The 17363-nt window shown below is 48.0% G+C and overlaps 1 protein-coding gene across 1 annotated transcript in view; it reads left to right on the forward strand.

Annotated features, from left to right (window-relative positions):
• Positions 1 to 17363, forward strand: part of STAG2 (stromal antigen 2) — a 1172735-nt gene that overhangs the window by 133095 nt on the left and 1022277 nt on the right. The window contains 1 exon segment of the mRNA XM_029607875.1: positions 15701 to 15842. Coding sequence (XP_029463735.1) covers positions 15799 to 15842 — 44 coding nt within the window. The 5' untranslated portion in view covers positions 15701 to 15798.

A 17363-nucleotide genomic window follows, 5' to 3' on the forward strand; every position in this document is an offset into this window, starting at 1 on the left:
CATTCAAGGGTATAGAAACTTTTGAACAATACCATTTTATTATTTCTTTATTGCTATGGTTTATTTAATGATTGTGCTTTTTGTGAGGCATAGCAGTTTAATTTGAAACAATTAAAAATAAGACATGTTTTGATCACTCATGTTTTCTTAAAATTCTACACATCTTACAAATTCTACCAGGAGTATGTAAACTTATGAGTACAGCTGTATATGAAGGAAGTACTTAGGGTATAGGAGAATAGATTTCCCAAGACTGTCTTATATGTTCTCTCAACCTAGAGCAGTGGTTCCCAACCCTGACCTGGGGACCCCCCAGCCAGTCATGTTTTCAGGATATCCACAATTAATATGCATGAGAGAAAAATTGCATGTTATGGAGGTTTCTGCAAGATAATCAATTGTGAGTTAAATTTTTCTAATGTTCTTGTAAGATCATTTGTAATTGACTTCAGATGATTGTGTTATGTAGGCCCTGTGTACCTTGGGTAATTTGGTTTCTTATAAATGCTGTTTTTCAGTGTAAATTTTTGTCTTATTGTGGGTTTGGCTTCCGTTGTTGGTATAGGAGGTTATCTGTGTACTTGATGATTTGCTTGTTAATTTTTCTAATTATGTGAAGCTTTCTTGATTTACATATTTTGTGAATCTAGTATGAAAATGGAGAGAAATCCCTTCTCTTGCCCACACTAAAACTGTTGGAATGCATTATATAGTTTTGGGAGTCTGGCCTTTTTGGGCAACCACTACTTGTACCAATAACATTTTATTGGTCTGTTGATAATAACATTACCTATGTTATTTAACTGTTTAAATAACTCTTCCTCAGAAGCATTTATATTTAATTGAAATATATAATATAGAGAATGGAAATACTGATTTATAAGGAGTTTTAACAGCCACTGATTTAATTTTCCAAGATGTTAGTGTATCATATTAGATAACAATATTACATCTGTACTAAGTATTTTTTCTTTAAAAATGAGTATCCCATTGGAGATTCAGAAGACAGTATAATTCCACTAATTTCTATTTACCAAATAGTAGATCAGTATACTTTACCAATATCATCTGACCATTCAGTGCTGACACCTTAAATAGCATTATGGTTCTACTTGTAGGATCACTGTATAGAAGTAGTCTTCCAGACTTTTTAATAAGACTTGCTGGATTCAAATGTTTAGGACATAATGTTTCTAGAGCTCAGCTAGCCCTTCATTTTTATAACATGTATATGATTTTCACTGTTTTGCCTGAAGATATTAAATTAATCTATCAGTTGATACAAATTTGATATTCTGGTGGATGGGAAATGTCATATGAAATCTTAGATTTAAACAACATAAAATGATATATGTTAATCTGCTGGAACAAAAAGTTTGGTGTTCAGTACATATATTTGTATTCTTTATTTTCACGTAGATAAGCAGCTGAATTAGCCATGCTGTATGGGGGTACGTCCTCCGTGCCACTAGGTGGCGGAGCTCTCAAAGTCTAGTAAAGTCTTTTAGCTAGGTGCTCCCTCCCTCCTGTATCCTGACAGGATCACCTCAGGCTCCTCAGTCTAATTTTTTCCACGCAACATAGTGCGCAGAGCTCTCTTCTTCTCCTCACTATACTTGTAATAACCTATATCTATAAGCAAAAATAAATAAATAATCTCTTAAGAAGAAGAAAAGAAAAAAAAAGGAAGACAGAAATCTTCCTCAACAGACTTGCCCTCACGAGATTGCTTAACATCTCGGGCCACCCCCGCTCCCAGCCGATGTGCTGCTTTTACTTGTCTCCCCGGTCTACCTGGGCGGGCACCAAGTAGAGACTGGGGAAGGGGCCTGCCATAGGAAAGAATGCGAAATCTATGCAAGTGCCGAGGCATCGATGTTTGTGCCACAGCGCCAAAACAATGCGCATGCCGACTGATTGACGCCAGCTTCGGCGCGCCGAGGCATGAACGCACGCGCCGGCAAGCCAACTGATTGACGTCAGGTTCGGTGCGCCGAGGCATCGACGCGCGCTGGTGCACCAAGGACATCGCATGCGCCGGGGCGCCGAATGTCTATGCATGCGCCGGAGGGCCGGCACGTCGACGCATGCGCCGGAGCACGGGCTCATCACGCACGCCGGTGCACTAAAATCAGCCGGTGCCAACGCATCCTCGCACTAGCTGGCGCGCCGAGGACTGGATGGAAGCAGTAGCCGGCGCGCCGAAGCATAGCCAGCATGCCGAGTCACTGAGACGACCCCAAGCGCGCCCGGGCAACGATACCTACCTGCAGTGGCCTTAATGCAAACTTCGGACACCCCAGCCATTCACAGCAGCATCGGCACAGGCGCAGCATGCGCCGGAGTTTTTGCATGGGCTCTGACCTTGCCGAACATCGGCACGGGTGCTGGGGCATGCCGGAAGCGCCCAGCATCTGTGCGAATGACAGGGAAGTCGAACATTGACGCAGGCGCCGGTGACACTGAAAATCGGTGCGGGCGCTGGATGCGCGTGGCCATAGGCGCGGGCATCAGGTGCATAAACGCGGTTATGCACGCCAACACCTAACAACATCAAGGCATTTGCCGCTATAAAAAAAATATTAAAATAAACTAATAAGAACGCAAAAACAGTCATGAACGCACCAAGGCGCCAACGCGAAGGAAAGATGTCGCAGCTATAACGGAAAGACCTCAAAGAACAGCCTCGTGTCTAACCACGCTAAAGCCTACAAATGGACGTTTCCTAGTGTGTAGCAGATGGACTCAGGACCAATGGCTATAGTGTACTCCTGATAGCAGTTGGAGACGGATCAGATTTCAATCTGATGACAGTCCTAGCACATATACCCCTGCAGGAAGTGCAGCTCTTCAGTATTTTCCATCTCCATAGCAGTTGGGGACAATCTGCACGCACAGTGTTAGAACAAATTCAAGGGAGAAAACCCAAAATTTGGAAGAAAACCTACCTCTAAAGACGAGCCCCGTTCTCCTGCAGTGATACCCTCTGGTCCCTCCCCCAGTTGAGAATTCCCGAGGCGATTTCCGTGGTCCCTCGGAGGTAAGCCTTAGTCCGGCGGCCGATTCGCGGTGAGCACCTAGCCCCCGATCTCGGGCGTGGCTGAGAGGCGGCGGTGAAGGTATTTGCCCTCTTCCCCCCGCAGCCGGAGACCGCCCGGAACGAAACCGGGAAGCGCTGAAGACAAGGTAAGGTAGAAATCTTCAGTATAGACTCTGGTCTCCAAGGTTCGAGGAGTCGCACAGGTCGCTGGCTGGGACCAGTGCTGCCGGGTTGATCCGCCCTAGCAGGGCCAGGCCCCGGTTAGTTCCAAGGGTCTTCCCATGTGGAGACCCTCTGAGGTGGTCGCCATATTACCCGCGTGGTCGCCGTCGCCATCTTGACCCTCTTTGCCGCTCTGTCCGCAGTCTCGATCTGGGTGCATAAGGCATAAAGTTACATGCACAAGGGCCGTACACATAAGATATACGTACATCACGTGCCTACTGGGCTGAGCGCATACCTGCGACTTGGGCGCACACCTATGCGCACAACTGGCACGCACATCTTAGATGCGCCGGACCACATAAGGGTTTACGTGCCTATAACCATGGCACCACCGGAAACGGAGATCAAAGCTCAAGGCCTCTGCCCAGCATGCCATATCAGAGCTGCAGAAAGTGAAGAGGCCAACGCCCTGTGTGCTCAGTGCGAGGAGGCCCTGGGAGATCCAGTCCAGGGCCAATCCCACCTGAGGCCGAGTGCTAACTCCTCGGTGAGTACCCCGGACTTAGCAAATTCTAGCGGGACACTCAAACGGGAACTCCCAGGGACTCAACGCCCCTTAGCTTGGACCCAGTGTCTATCTCATGGGTGGAATTCTTCAAAGGGCTACACCCCTTCTTTCACATGCAGACGGAGGCTCTGGCTAAATAGCCACAGCCTCCACCAGAAGACCTTTATGCCCCAGGCCCCTCTAGGCCTAGACAAATGTTTCCACCGCTCAGAAGCCCCACCTATGGGGACATGGACAACTCTGAAGAGGAAGCAGAGCCCCTAGAAGAGAGAGAACTCCCCCCGGGGACAGAGCCTCACCGAACCATGAGACGCTTCTTCACCAAGGAAGAGCTCCCAGACCTGATCACCCATAGCCCAAAGGAGCTCGCTATCCCGGGCGCTAGTACTTCAGGGAAGCCTAAGACGAATCCCCTACTAGAGGGCCTCCGCCAGACCTCCCATCATTTCCCTCTGTTACAAGCTGTCCAGCAGTTAATTGACCTGGAATGAAGTGCTCCAGAGTCCACATTCAAAGGGGGACGAGCTATGGCAGTCATGTACCCCCTAGACCTGGCGGCCAAAGACCTGACATGTTCAAAAGTGGATGCCATAGTCTGCACGGTCTCGAAGCGCACTACTATCCCAGTGGAGGGAGGAGCAGTGCTCAAAGATGCTCATGACCGGCGTCTGGAATCCATCCTTAAACAGTCCTTTGACGTCGCCGCCATGTCCCTACAAATAGTGGCCTGCTGCACGTAGTGACACGTGCCTGCCTGTCTCAGACCAGGAGCAATACCCATGGGGAGGCCATGGAACCAGCAGTACCATTCCTTGCGGACGCTGCTTCCGATCTGGTGCGCACAGCGGCCAGTGGAGTGTCATCAGCTGTGGCTGCCAGGAGACAACTCTGGCTCCGAAGCTGGTCGGCCGATGCATCTTCCAAAACGCGTCTCACAAGGATGCCCTTCAAAGGATCCCTCCTGTTCGGCAGCGAACTAGAGAAACTGGCGAACAAATGGGGCGAGTCCCCATTGCCGCGCCTACCGGAGGACAGGAATAAGAGAAACCAGCGACCCTTCCCCTGGTCCTCCAGGGGCAGAAGTTCACAGCGCTTTAACCCATACAGAAGCAACTATCAAGCGCCCTGCCCTAAGGGCAGGAACCAGTCCTTTCTGAACAAGCACAACAAGGGGGGAACCAGCTCAGGTCCAGGCCCCAGCTGCACCCCACAATGAGATGTAGCCGACCCGTCCAAGGGAAGAAGCCATAGGGGGTAGACTAGCCCTATTCTACCACAGATGGGTCGAGAACTTTGGAGAAGTGGGTCCTAACCATCATTCGAGAGGGGTACTACCTGGATTTCCTACGAACCCCTCCAGACAAGTTCGTGGAATCCCCCTGCCACGACATCTCCAAGAGGGTGGCAGTGGAAGCTACACTGACCAGACTACTGGCCCTCGAGGCCATAACCCCAGTGCCTCCACAAGAAATAAATACTGGACATTATTCCATTTATTTTATTGTCCCCCAAGAAAGAGGGGACGTTCAGGCCCATCCTGGACATCGTCAGTCAACTGCCACCTGAGGATTCCCCACTTCCACATGGAAACCCTACGCTCCGTAATAAGGGGGATACAATTGGGAGAGTTTCTCACATCCCTGGATCTTTCGGAGGCCTACCTACACATTCATCGGGAACATCAGCGCTTCCTATGCTTCAAAATCCTGGACTATCACTACCAGTTCCGAGCACTACCCTTCGGGTTAGGCACAGCACCCCGGACGTTCACCAAGATCATAGTGGTGGTGGCGGCAGCACTGAGGAAGGAAGGAATCCTTGTGCACCCTTACCTAGACGATTGGCTGATCAGGGCGAAATCCCCAGAGGAAAGCCACCAAGCAACCAACAGTCAAAACTCTACTGGAGAGCCTCAGATGGGTGGTCAACACAAACAAAAGTTGTTTGCAGCCCACACAGTCGCTAGAATACCTAGGAGTCCGATTTGACACTAAAGAAGACAAGGTCAGTCTGACTCCCACAAGGAGATCAAAACTGAGGAACCGGTTACAAATCCTGCTGCGCGAATCTCGCCCCACAGCATGGGATTACCTACAAGTCCTCGGTCAGGCATCCACACTGGAAGTAGTGCCATGGGCGCGAGCTCACATGAGACCCCTACAGCGCTCACGTCTATCGCGATGGAATCCACTGTATCAGAACTATGCCGTACGTCTTATCCTTCCGGGATCCAGCTATGGTGGTGGCTGCAGGCCAGCCACCTGAGCCAGGGATCAAGGCTATCTTCCCCAACCTGGACCCTGCTCACCACAGATGCCAGCCTACGAGACTGGGGAGCAGTGGAAGGCAGAAGAGTCGGGATGGAACATCAACCACCTAGAAGCGCGGGCGGTCAGACTAGCCTGCCTACGGTTTGCTCACAGACTCCAAGACAAAGCGGTCAGAGTAATGTCGGACAATGCCACAACAGTGGCCTACATCAACCATCAGGGGGGAACCAGAAGCCAACAGGTGTCTCTGGAAATAGATCCCCTAATGTCGTGGGCAGAAGTAAACCTTCAGGAGATCTCAGCCGTCCACATCGCCGGGAAAGACAACATGACAGCGGACTACCTCAGCAGAGAAAGTCTAGACCCAGGAGAATGGAAGCTGTCATCCACAGCATTCCAAATGATAGTGAACCGGTGGGGGACACCAGACATGGACCTCCTGGCAAACCGGTCCAACGCCCAAGTACCCAGGTACTTCAGCCGCAGGTGGGAACCTCAGTCCCAGGGGATCGATGCCCTGGTACAGACCTGGCCACAGGGAACCCTATTATATGCCTTCCCGTTGTGGCCCCTATTGGGCGCAGTCATCCACAAGATACAGCTACACAGGGGGCTAGTACTTCTGGTGGCCCCGGACTGGCCACGAAGACCGTGGTACGCAGACATGAGAAGACTGCTGGCAGGGGACCCCCCCTGCCACTGCCTCCACATAGACCTGCTTCAACAGGGACCTATCCTCTATGAGGATCCAACTCAATTCTCTCTTACGGCCTGGCCATTGAGAGGGCTCGCGTGAGAGAGGATACTCGGGGGCTGTAATCAACACCCTACTCTGAGCACGCAAGTTCTCCACATGTTTAATGTACATAAGAATCTGGAGAGTATTCGAAGCCTGGTGCGAAGACCATGACATCATACCACGCTCAATTAAAGTTCCCGTGATCCTAGAATTCCTACAGAACGGGCTACAGAAGGGTCTGTTCCTCAACTCCATCAAGGTACAGGTAATCATGCTACGGCCCCAAGAGCAAGGGCGACAACATAGCTTCTCACCCAGACGTTTCACGCTTCCTGAAAGGAGTCAAACACATCCGCCCACCACTAAAGTGGCCGGTACCCTCTTTGGAATCTCAACCTGGTCCTGGATTTTCTAGCAGGAGCCTCCTTCAGGCCTCTCTGAGCTCTGTCCCTCCGCCGGTTAACCTTAAAGACAGCATTCCTGCTGGCAGTTTGTTCAGCCCGCCGCATTTCGGAACTACAAGCACTGTCCTGCCGTGAGCCATTCCTCAGGCTCACCCCGGGAACCATTGGTCCCTTCGTTCCTTCCCAAAGTGGTGTCACACTTCCACCTTAACCAAACCATCTTGCTACCATCGCCAGATGAGTTGAATTCGGAAGAAGCTCATAGTCTACGCCACCTCAACATCGGCAGACTCCTATCCTGGAAAAGTCAGAACCCGTCAAAAAACGGACCACCTATTCTTCCTTCACAGCAGGAAGAGTCAAGGGGAAGCGGCCTCAAGGGCAACCATAGCCCGCTGGATCAAGGAAGTCATCAAGGCGGCCTGCGTAGAAGCAGGCAAGCCACCGCCTCTACAGGTCAAGGTCCATTCTACTAGAGCCCAGGCAGTGTCCTGGGCAGAAACCAGAATGTCACCTGCCGAGATTTGCAGGGCGGCAACATGGTCCTCCAGCCACACCTTCTCCAGATTCTACCGCCTGGATGTTCAGGCTCGGGAGGACACAGCATTTGCAAGGGCGGTACTAAGTGGGTCACAGGCAGCCTCCCACCCGGTTTGGGAGTAGCTTTTATACATCCCATTGGTCCTGAGTCCATCTACTACACGCTAAGAAATGGAGAAATTACTTACCTGATAATTTCGTTTTCCTTAGTGTAGACAGATGGACTCAGCATCCCACCCTTGGCTGCCATTACGCATGGAATTTTCGAATGATTCAAGGGTAAGCCATGCTTTCATTCACTTAGGACACCCACCCTACCGGGTGTTGACGCTTTACGGTTGAGGACACTGGCAGTCTTCAGCTATAGCCAATTCAACCAGATCAAGGTAATCAAGTTATAAAGTTTAACCAAGTTATGAAGTTATTCAAGTTAATCAAATTAATCAGTCACACATATATCCACAATGCTTTTTGAGGAGAATACTGAAGAACTGCAGTTCCTGCAGGGGTACATGTACTATTGGCTGACATCAGATTGAAATCTGATCCGTCTCCAACTGCTATCAGGAGTACACTATACCCATTAGTCCTGAGTCCATCTGTCTACACCAGGGGTGGGCAATTAATTTTCCCATGGGGCCGCATGAGAAATTGGGATGGTTTTAGAGGGCCGGACTAATATAATTAACTCAGTTCTCAATAGCCCTACTTATGAAAAGACAGCAGTTTACCACCAATGCATGTCCTCTGAGAAAACACAACAAATAAGACCGATACAAACGCTTACATGCTAGCAAAATATCTCATCTCGGTAACAGACACAGAACCGACCTAACATACTCCCAGGATCTGTAGTAATGCACATAAACTAATCCGCACACAGTTACACCTGTATTATGGAATACACTCAAACAGGAGCAACCCTATCTATGAAAAGGCAACACTACAAATATTAAATCAGGTCCTAAAAACCAATACACCTCTTATTAGGAAAACAGAACTAGCAAGTACTATAGATCCCCACACAGAAATAATTGTAAAACTATACTAATAAGCAGAATAAATGTTTCAAAACAGCTATGAACAGAATAACATCCAACAATTAAAAACTCATAAAAACTATTAAACATTCTCCAAACACCAATAAAATATTTCAAAAAAGCAGACATCACACAATTAAAATGGCAGTCAAGAAAAATAAACTTAAAGCCACCTTTACTTACCCCCTTCAGCAGCTCTCCTACTCCCCTTCCCTGCAGGCCGTGGCACACACCAGAAGCAGCAGTAGAAGCTAAGCTCTATACTTATGGTCCTCTTCCTTAGTGCCCATGTCTCTCACACACACACCATACCAGTCATGCCCCCATGACCAGTTTCTGTCTCTCACACACCAATCCTCTCCCAAACAGTCTTTGGCACACACACACCAGTCACCTTCCTGAACAGTTTCTCTCATGTCATACACACACACACACACACACACACACAGGCTTCCCACTCCCGTGTTCTACTTACATATATGGTCTTCTCACTCTCAATGTCTCTCTCTGTCTCTCTCTGTCTCTCTCTCTCACTCACACACACACACTCACTCACTCACTCACTCACTCTCTCTCACTCACCAGTCTCTCACTCCCATGCTTGTTCTCTCCACATGCACAGGCTTCTCATTCCCATAATCACTTTCTTTCTCTCACACACACACCAGTCTCTCACTCCCATGTTCTCTTTCAGATATACAGGCTTCTCCCTCCCATGATGTGTCTCACACACACCCAGGTTTCTCACTCCCATGCTCACTCTCTTCACATGCACAGGCTTCTCATTCCCATAATCACTTTCTCTCTGTTACACACACCAGTCTCTCTCATTTCCATGCTCACTCTCCACGTGCACAGGCTTCTCATTCCCTGAATCACATTCTCTCACATTCACACACACCAGTCTCTTTCTCTCACACACACAGTCACCTTACCAAGCAGTCTCTCTCATGCATGCACACTCACCCAGGTTTCTCACTCCCACAACTCCAGGCTTCCTTCGCTCATGCTTTCCCACATACCCAGACTTCTCACTTCCATGCTTTTTCTCTCTCACACTCACACACATCAGTCACCTCCCTGAGCAATCACTTTCATTGTCTCTCACATACACACACACATCAGCTCTGTGACCAGTCAATCACACACAGGCTGGCTGGCTGCTTCTCACTCTCTCTTACTCACTTCCTCTCCCCCCCCCCCCCCCCCCCCGGGCACAAATGGGAGCTGCAGCAGCCCCCGGAGGCCAAGAAAGAAGAATCCCATCGGCCGCGGGAGGCTCATGCTGCTGACTCCTTTCTCGATTACCGGCTGCTTCAATTGCTCGGGGACCGACGCTGCAGCCGACGCGGCACGGCTCTTTCTCCTTCCCGCGCACCGCTCCGTGTATCACTTCCTGTTCCGGGTCACGGGAGGGGGGTGCAGGCGCGGGAAGAAGAAAAGGCCAGCAGCTTCTAACACCGCTGCCGTTACCGCTGGGCTTGAATGTGCTGACAGCCCAGCGGCAACGGCAGTGGGAGAGACCGGGAGCGCGCGCCGCGGACCGGCAAAAAACTCCCACGTCCCGGTCTGCGGACCGGTGGTTGGGGACCCCTGAAAAAAGACCATGAAAGGCGGAACTGTGACATACCGTATTTTTCGCTCCATAAGACGCACCTGACTATAAGACGCACCTAGGATTCAGAGGGGGAAAATAAAAAAAAAAAAATTTGTGCTAAACCGGCTCTGCGTCTGGGCGACGTATGGAGGAGATTAGGGGAGTGCATAGTTTTTTTTGGTTTTTTTTTTTTTCCCTCCCCATTTTGTTTTCGGGTCTGGGGAGGGCCATTTCGGTCCACTCCCCAGATCAGAAAACTTTTCTTTCTCTGGGAACCCCTCCCCCCCCCCCCAAAAAAACCCCCATCCTAACCCTTTAAATTAACAACCCCCACCCTCCTGCCCCCCCCCAAGACCTGCCGACTTAATTTACTACAACCCCCCACCCTCCTGACCCCCCCCAAGACCTGCCGACTTAATTTACTACAACCCCCCACCCTCCTGACCCCCCCAAGACCTGTCGACTTAATTTACTGCAACCCCCCACCCTCCTGACCCCCCCCCAAGACCTGCCAAACGTCCCTGGTAGTCCAGCTGTGGTCCAGTTGCGGTCCGGGAACGATCTCCTGGGCTTCGGCCGTTGGCTGCCAGTAAACAAAATGGCGCCGACGGCCCTTTGCCCTCACTATGTCACTGGGACCGACCAATAGCAGCGGTCGGTCCCAGTGACATAGTGAGGGCAAAGGGCCGTCGGCGCCATTTTGTTTACTGGCAGCCGACGGCCCCACGCCCTGGAGATCGTTCCCGGACCCCCGCTGGACCACCAGGGACGTTTGGCAGGTCTTGGGGGAGTCAGGAGGGTGGGGGGGGCGGGTTTGTTAGATTTATTTTTTTTTACCGGACGCTGTAAAAAAACCAAACAGTTCATTCTCCGCTCCCTCGCTCCCCGATTGGCTGGCCAATCGGGGAGCGAGGGAGCGGAGAATGAACTGCTGCCTTCCCTCTGCAAGGGAAGGCAGCGTGCCTCATTCTCCGTCTGCTCTCAGCAGTGGGCGGGCCGGTCACAGACCGTAGGCGGGCCGGATTCAGCCCGCGGGCCGCCCCTTGCCCAGGTCTGGTCTACACTAAGGAAAACAAAATTATCAGGTAAGTAATTTGTCCATTACTAACAAAAGAAGAAGAAGAAAAAAAAGGCAAACTTTAATGAGGGGGGTGAACGGATGCTCATAGAATGGTACACTCCCCCCCCCCCCAACCAAAAACACGAACGGCATCAGGCATGCTGGAACCCGTTACCTCCTCCAGCACGTTCTACCATCGATGCGATCCCTGAATGTCGTCAAATACTAATAAGACACCAGAATGATTCTGGTTCACATCGGGAGATCCTGGGTATGCAAAACATTTGACGTGCCTACTAAACCAGTGGCCCTACCTCAGCACCCAGTTGAAGACCTTAACTTGAACGTCCCATCATTCTTCTTTGTTGGTTCCTCCAACATTCCCTTCATCGACTTCAAGTACAATGCAAAATTCACCTTCTATTTCACCCTGTGGTGGTTGAGTCAGCGAGGTAAACGACTCATAAATCCAAGTTCCATTCCACCACACCGCAGGCTGAGGATACTAAGTCACTGGATTACTTTCCAAAAAAAAAAGAGGGGGAATAAAGCCTTTTCATCTGAAATGCACAACGCCTGCATTCAAACCATAGCTTTCGATAATCTACGGGCTCTACAACCACGTCTCCAAGTATTGGCAGACTCCATTTTCCTCCTCCATACCATTTCCTCGAAGAAGGATGGAGGCACTTCCTGAAATCCATTTCCGAAGGGAGTTGAAGTTTTTTCTAAGACTTCAGCAAATGCCTTGACGACCAAACGTCTTAAATGGTTACGTTCTACCGCCATACGAGATGATATTCCCAACAAAGGGACAAATTTACCATGTTGTCTCCAAGCTTTATTTGGAGATCACTTCACTCATATGTTCATAAGGCTTAAGGAACAGTAGTCTTTTTCTTTAACAACTTCTCAACGTCGGCCTGTATCATGATGTCAATATTCAGCCTCTGCTCCCTACCGAGGTTCAGGAAAAAAAAACAAACACCTTAAGCCTCAATCCCTGTTATAAGACTCTGTCTTACCAAACATCGACTCAAAGGCTGCTCAACAGGCACCATGTCACCATACTAAGACGCCTCGCCAGACAGCAACCTAAAAAATAAAACAAAAAAACTCCACTGAGGTTTTTACAAATCATTAGGCCACCATTACCTCTGGGATGAAGATTGTCCACTTATCTTCCAGCCTGGAAGTTCATTACCTCGAATTCAAGGAGTCTTATCAATACTAACAGGAACATATCCTGTAAGAGATCCAGATGCTTTAAAAAAAAAAAAAAAAAAAAAAAAAAAAAAAATGCTCGCATATCCATGCACTTGAGTTCCTAGTGTTCCCTCTGTTTCCGGGCAACCAACCATCACTCCCAATATAGGGTTCTTCCATTCAACCTGGCTTCTGCCCCCAGGATTTCACCAAATGCAGGGTAGTGGAGGTGGTGCACCTTCATCAACAGGAGGGTGCAAATATTTTTTCCCGTCTATACTTTTGACTCTTAGTAGCATCCAATCCAACCATACTTCATGAAAATCTTCTACACTTGTTTTCTTGCCTAGATAATCTGGCACGAGTGATCAACTTCGAAAAGTCGAAGCTGGAGCCCACTTAAACTTACAGTTCATCGAAGCCTACATCGTTACGATCCAAGACAGACCTTTCCTACCTCACCTGAGAGCAATCGCTTTCTCCATACTGTGTACAACTCAGCTTCACATTTCCACAGTACCAGCTCGCCAGTTCCTAACTTTCCTAGGTCATATGGCGGCAGCCATTTCTATAGTTCCTCATATGTGCCTACATATGAGCCTCCGGCAATGGAGTCTCAAACACCAATGGGCTCCATTTTTCCATCCATTGTCTGCACCCATTCCTTGCCCAGCAGCATGGAGAGGGATCTGCAATCACGGCTACTCCGTTCTCACTATCGACAGGCTTGCCTTTTCGAACCCGTCGGCATCAGATAATACTCCCCACAGATGCATTCCCCAAAGAAGGGGAAGCTCATCTTAAAAAAAAAAAAAAAAAAAAAAAAAAAAAAAAAAATTTAGACACAAGGTCTGTAGACTTCATACGAACCTGCACTACACATAAACCTTCAATAACTCCTAACGGTTTAAAAAAAAACAAAAACTGCCCTTTGAGGATTCCCTACAAGGGAAGATAGTCATGCTTGTCATGGGCAACAAACTGACACTGTTCTCTATACACCAGGAAGGAGAGTCCGGTTCATGGAACCTCTGCAAAGAAGCAGTTCAGATTCTGCATTGGGCCCACTAGAGATCCATCTCACTATCAGCCACTTATTTACCCGGGATTCACAATTCCAGACCAGACAAACTCAGCGGCATTTTTCCCCCCATGAGGGGGAACTGAATCCAGAGGTAACTCAAGAAGTTTAATATCTTCCTACAGTCGATCTCTTTGCAACAGGGAGCGACAGGAAAATAGAGAAATTTGCTCGAGTTATCAGAGCCTACTCACACTCGCTTCAGACGCCTTTTCTCATCAATGAGTCATACGACCTACTCCACGCATTCCCTCCGATACCACATATCTCTCGAACAATCCAGAGATGCACAGAAAACCAAGCGGATCTGAACCTCATCGCACCAGCAAGGCCATGACAACCATTGTACAGTTGCCTACTATGCCTATCAATCCGCAGCTCAATTCCCCCGGGGCACCAGCCCACGGCTTCTTACCCAAGACAAGGGAACACTGCTACATCCTCTTTACTTCTCCCTACACCTCACGGCATGGAGATTGGAACGATCGCTTACCAGCGCTTACGCATTTCTCTTACCCTTCATGACATATTATTGTCAGAATGGAAACTGTCAACCACACTTAATTACCAGAGATAGTGCTCCCGAAACATTTCCTGGTGCACATCAATGGGTCTCCACCCATTAACTTAACGCCTCAATGGCTTCTCTCCTATATCTATCTACTTACAGCAAGGGCCTTGCTACGTCCTCGCAACGAGTTCCTTTAGGCACTCCCACATCTTATCACATTCATCTGGCTGGAGAGCTTATTTCTTGTCATTCCTTAGTATCCTGCTTCATGAAAGGAGGATTGTACCTAACCACTGGTACCGTGGGTCGTTAATATAGTTCTCAAACAGCTAATGCTTTCACCTTTGAACCTTAGAACACTTGTCACCTTCGCTACCTCGCATGGAAGGTGTCTTTTCTGGTTGCTTTAACTTCTGTAAGGATAGTAAGTGAGTTACAAAAATTGGGTTCACTACCCTCTTTATAGTCAATTTCACCACGACAGGGTGGCCTTGCGCACTCACCCAAAATTGCTACTAAAGGTGATTTCCGATTTCCACATTAAACCAGTCCATCACCTTATCCATGTTCCATCCAAGACCTCATGCCAATAAGGGCAAGTTACACACCTTGGATTACAAATGTGCGCTGGCTTACTACAAAAGCACACTCTGTCACCCAATCAACCCTCTCAACCGGGTCTTTCGTTTTATCCAAACGCACAAGGGCATCCAGTGACGAAAAGAACTTTATCCACAAGCATATCCAACTATTCCAGTTCAACTTTAATAGAAGGTCGCACACACTATCTGCGACTTTAAGGGCACATCACGTGCATGCAATGGCAGCCTCGATTGCCCCTCTCCATCAAGCACCTCTCATAGGTGTTTGTATCGCGGCGACATGGTCATCGCTACATATTTTACACATCCCACCTTGTTTACACAAACAGACGGCGGATGATCCCTTTTCGGACAGACTATCCTACAGAAGTACACAAATTCCAAACAAATACAGCCTTCATAGGAACTGTCCGCCACTATTATCGTATTGAGCAAAAAAAATAAATTATTCAATGACATACACTAACTGCTCAATTTGTCAGCTGGGGACACCCATATAGCATGGCTAATTCATTTGCTTATCTACGCGAAAAGAGAAAGTTTGCTTACCATAAATGGTGTTTTCTGTAGATAGCAGATGAATTAGCCATGCCGACCTGCCCGCCTCCCCGGACAGTTCTAGCATACCTATCTTGCTTTGATACTAATTGAGGAGCCTGAGTGATCCTATCAGGATACAGGAGGGAGGGAGCACCTAGCTAAAAGACTTTACTAGACTTTGAGAGCTCCGCCACCTAGTGGCACAGAGGACGTACCCCCATACAGCAGGCTAATTCATCTGCCAGCTATGGAAAACACAGTTTACAATAAGCAAACTTGCGCTTCCTTATTAAGTTGCAATGTTTTCAGATAAAATTGTTGGCATAATTTTTTTCAGGATTTGTCATATAAGAAGAAAACATCGGTAGTCCTTGGCAGTCTTCAGATTTATGAACATATTTCAGAGACTGTGGTAGTCCAGAAGATGATAAAGAAATGATAGCAGCTCCAGAAATACCAACTGACTTTAACCTCCTTCAGTAAGTAATTTAAAATTCTGTTATACAGTGCCCTTGGTGAGGGAATGTCTTCTCCCACCCACCCAGCCTGGTACAGTCATGCCATGATTTACTGCGGACAGTGCTGGAAATAATTGTGTGCATGCCCCCCATCGACTAGTTCCCGCAACCTCTTCGCTTCATGTGTCAATCAGTGTTTCTCTTTCTGTTGAGCTCTTATTGCAGCTATGTGGTTCACTGATCAACTGGTTGAACTATGCTGCACTTTGAACCCGGTAGGGTTCCGCAGTTACAAACAGCTACAGTGTAACTGCGACCTGGCTTGTCCACCTCTTGAATCACCTCTGTATAGGCCTAGAAGAATCTGCATATGGAGGGGAAAAATGAAGTCTGATAATATAGGAAATGTTAGTTAAGACATTGGAAAAAATATTTTCCTCGTATCCTTAAAGAAAAATTTCTTGAAGCATTTCAGAAATGCAGCAATTAATTGAGACCAACACAAAATTAAATCAAGGACAGGGAAGTAAACTGATACTAAGGTTATGGATTGAACAGATAGTGGCAATAGTAGTCTTCAGGTATCTGAGATGGGTTCTGCAAACAGAGTTCCACTTCTTTGTAGGACAGGGGTGGCCACTTCCAGTCGTAAAAAGCCACAAACAGAGCTGGTTTTCAGAATATCTGCATGAGGCAGATTTACATATAATGGAGACAGTGCATGCAAATCTATCTCATGTATATTCATTGTGGAAATCCTAAAAACCTAGCTTTTGTGTGTCTCGAGGACTGCAGTTGGCCACCCTTCTTCTAGGGTATGCATTGATGTACATTTTTATGGAAAAATAGTATCAAGTACATAAACATTGCATCGGCCCATTTGCGATTAGAACAAAGTTACAAAGATGACTTTTTTTTTGCTTCCTGAGAGCATGTCTTAAAATAAACAACTAAATAAATTTGTGAACATAGCCAAGGCAGAAATTACTTAGAAACTTTTTGTAATTCAGAGCTACTTTATTGCCCTTTTTTGTAATCTCAAGGCATACATGAGTCATAAATTTTAATGCAAATAATGTTAGACCAGTGTTTCCCATCTTTTGCAGCCCAAGGCACATCTTTAACAAAAATGTCGTGTGCATGCAATGCAGACATGGAGAGGATTCATATGGTCCACAGAAGACCTAGGGAAGCACTGAAAGCCCCATGAGTTTCTCTTCCAAATTTTAAAACAAAGGGAGAGAGGGGGCAGAGACATATGAACTTGCCACAATGGGGCTGGTTTCTTCTATGTATAAATGCAGAAGAAGGGAGTTGTATGATGCAGGCAGCTGGCTCATATATTTACCTTGGCTGCCACATTTGACTGCCAGAACTCCTTCATTGCTGCTACTGCTGCTCGCAGCACTCTGAATGAGTCTCATGCAGTGCTCGGTGCATATTCTCTCTGTTTCACTCAGCCTGGGGATAAGATAGACTGAAAGGACTCAAAGTGAGACGCTCAGGAGGGGGAAGATGCGATGCTTTGTACCATACAAAATG

This window comes from Rhinatrema bivittatum, chromosome 6 (assembly GCF_901001135.1).
Source record: "Rhinatrema bivittatum chromosome 6, aRhiBiv1.1, whole genome shotgun sequence".
NCBI lineage: Eukaryota > Metazoa > Chordata > Amphibia > Gymnophiona > Rhinatrematidae > Rhinatrema > Rhinatrema bivittatum.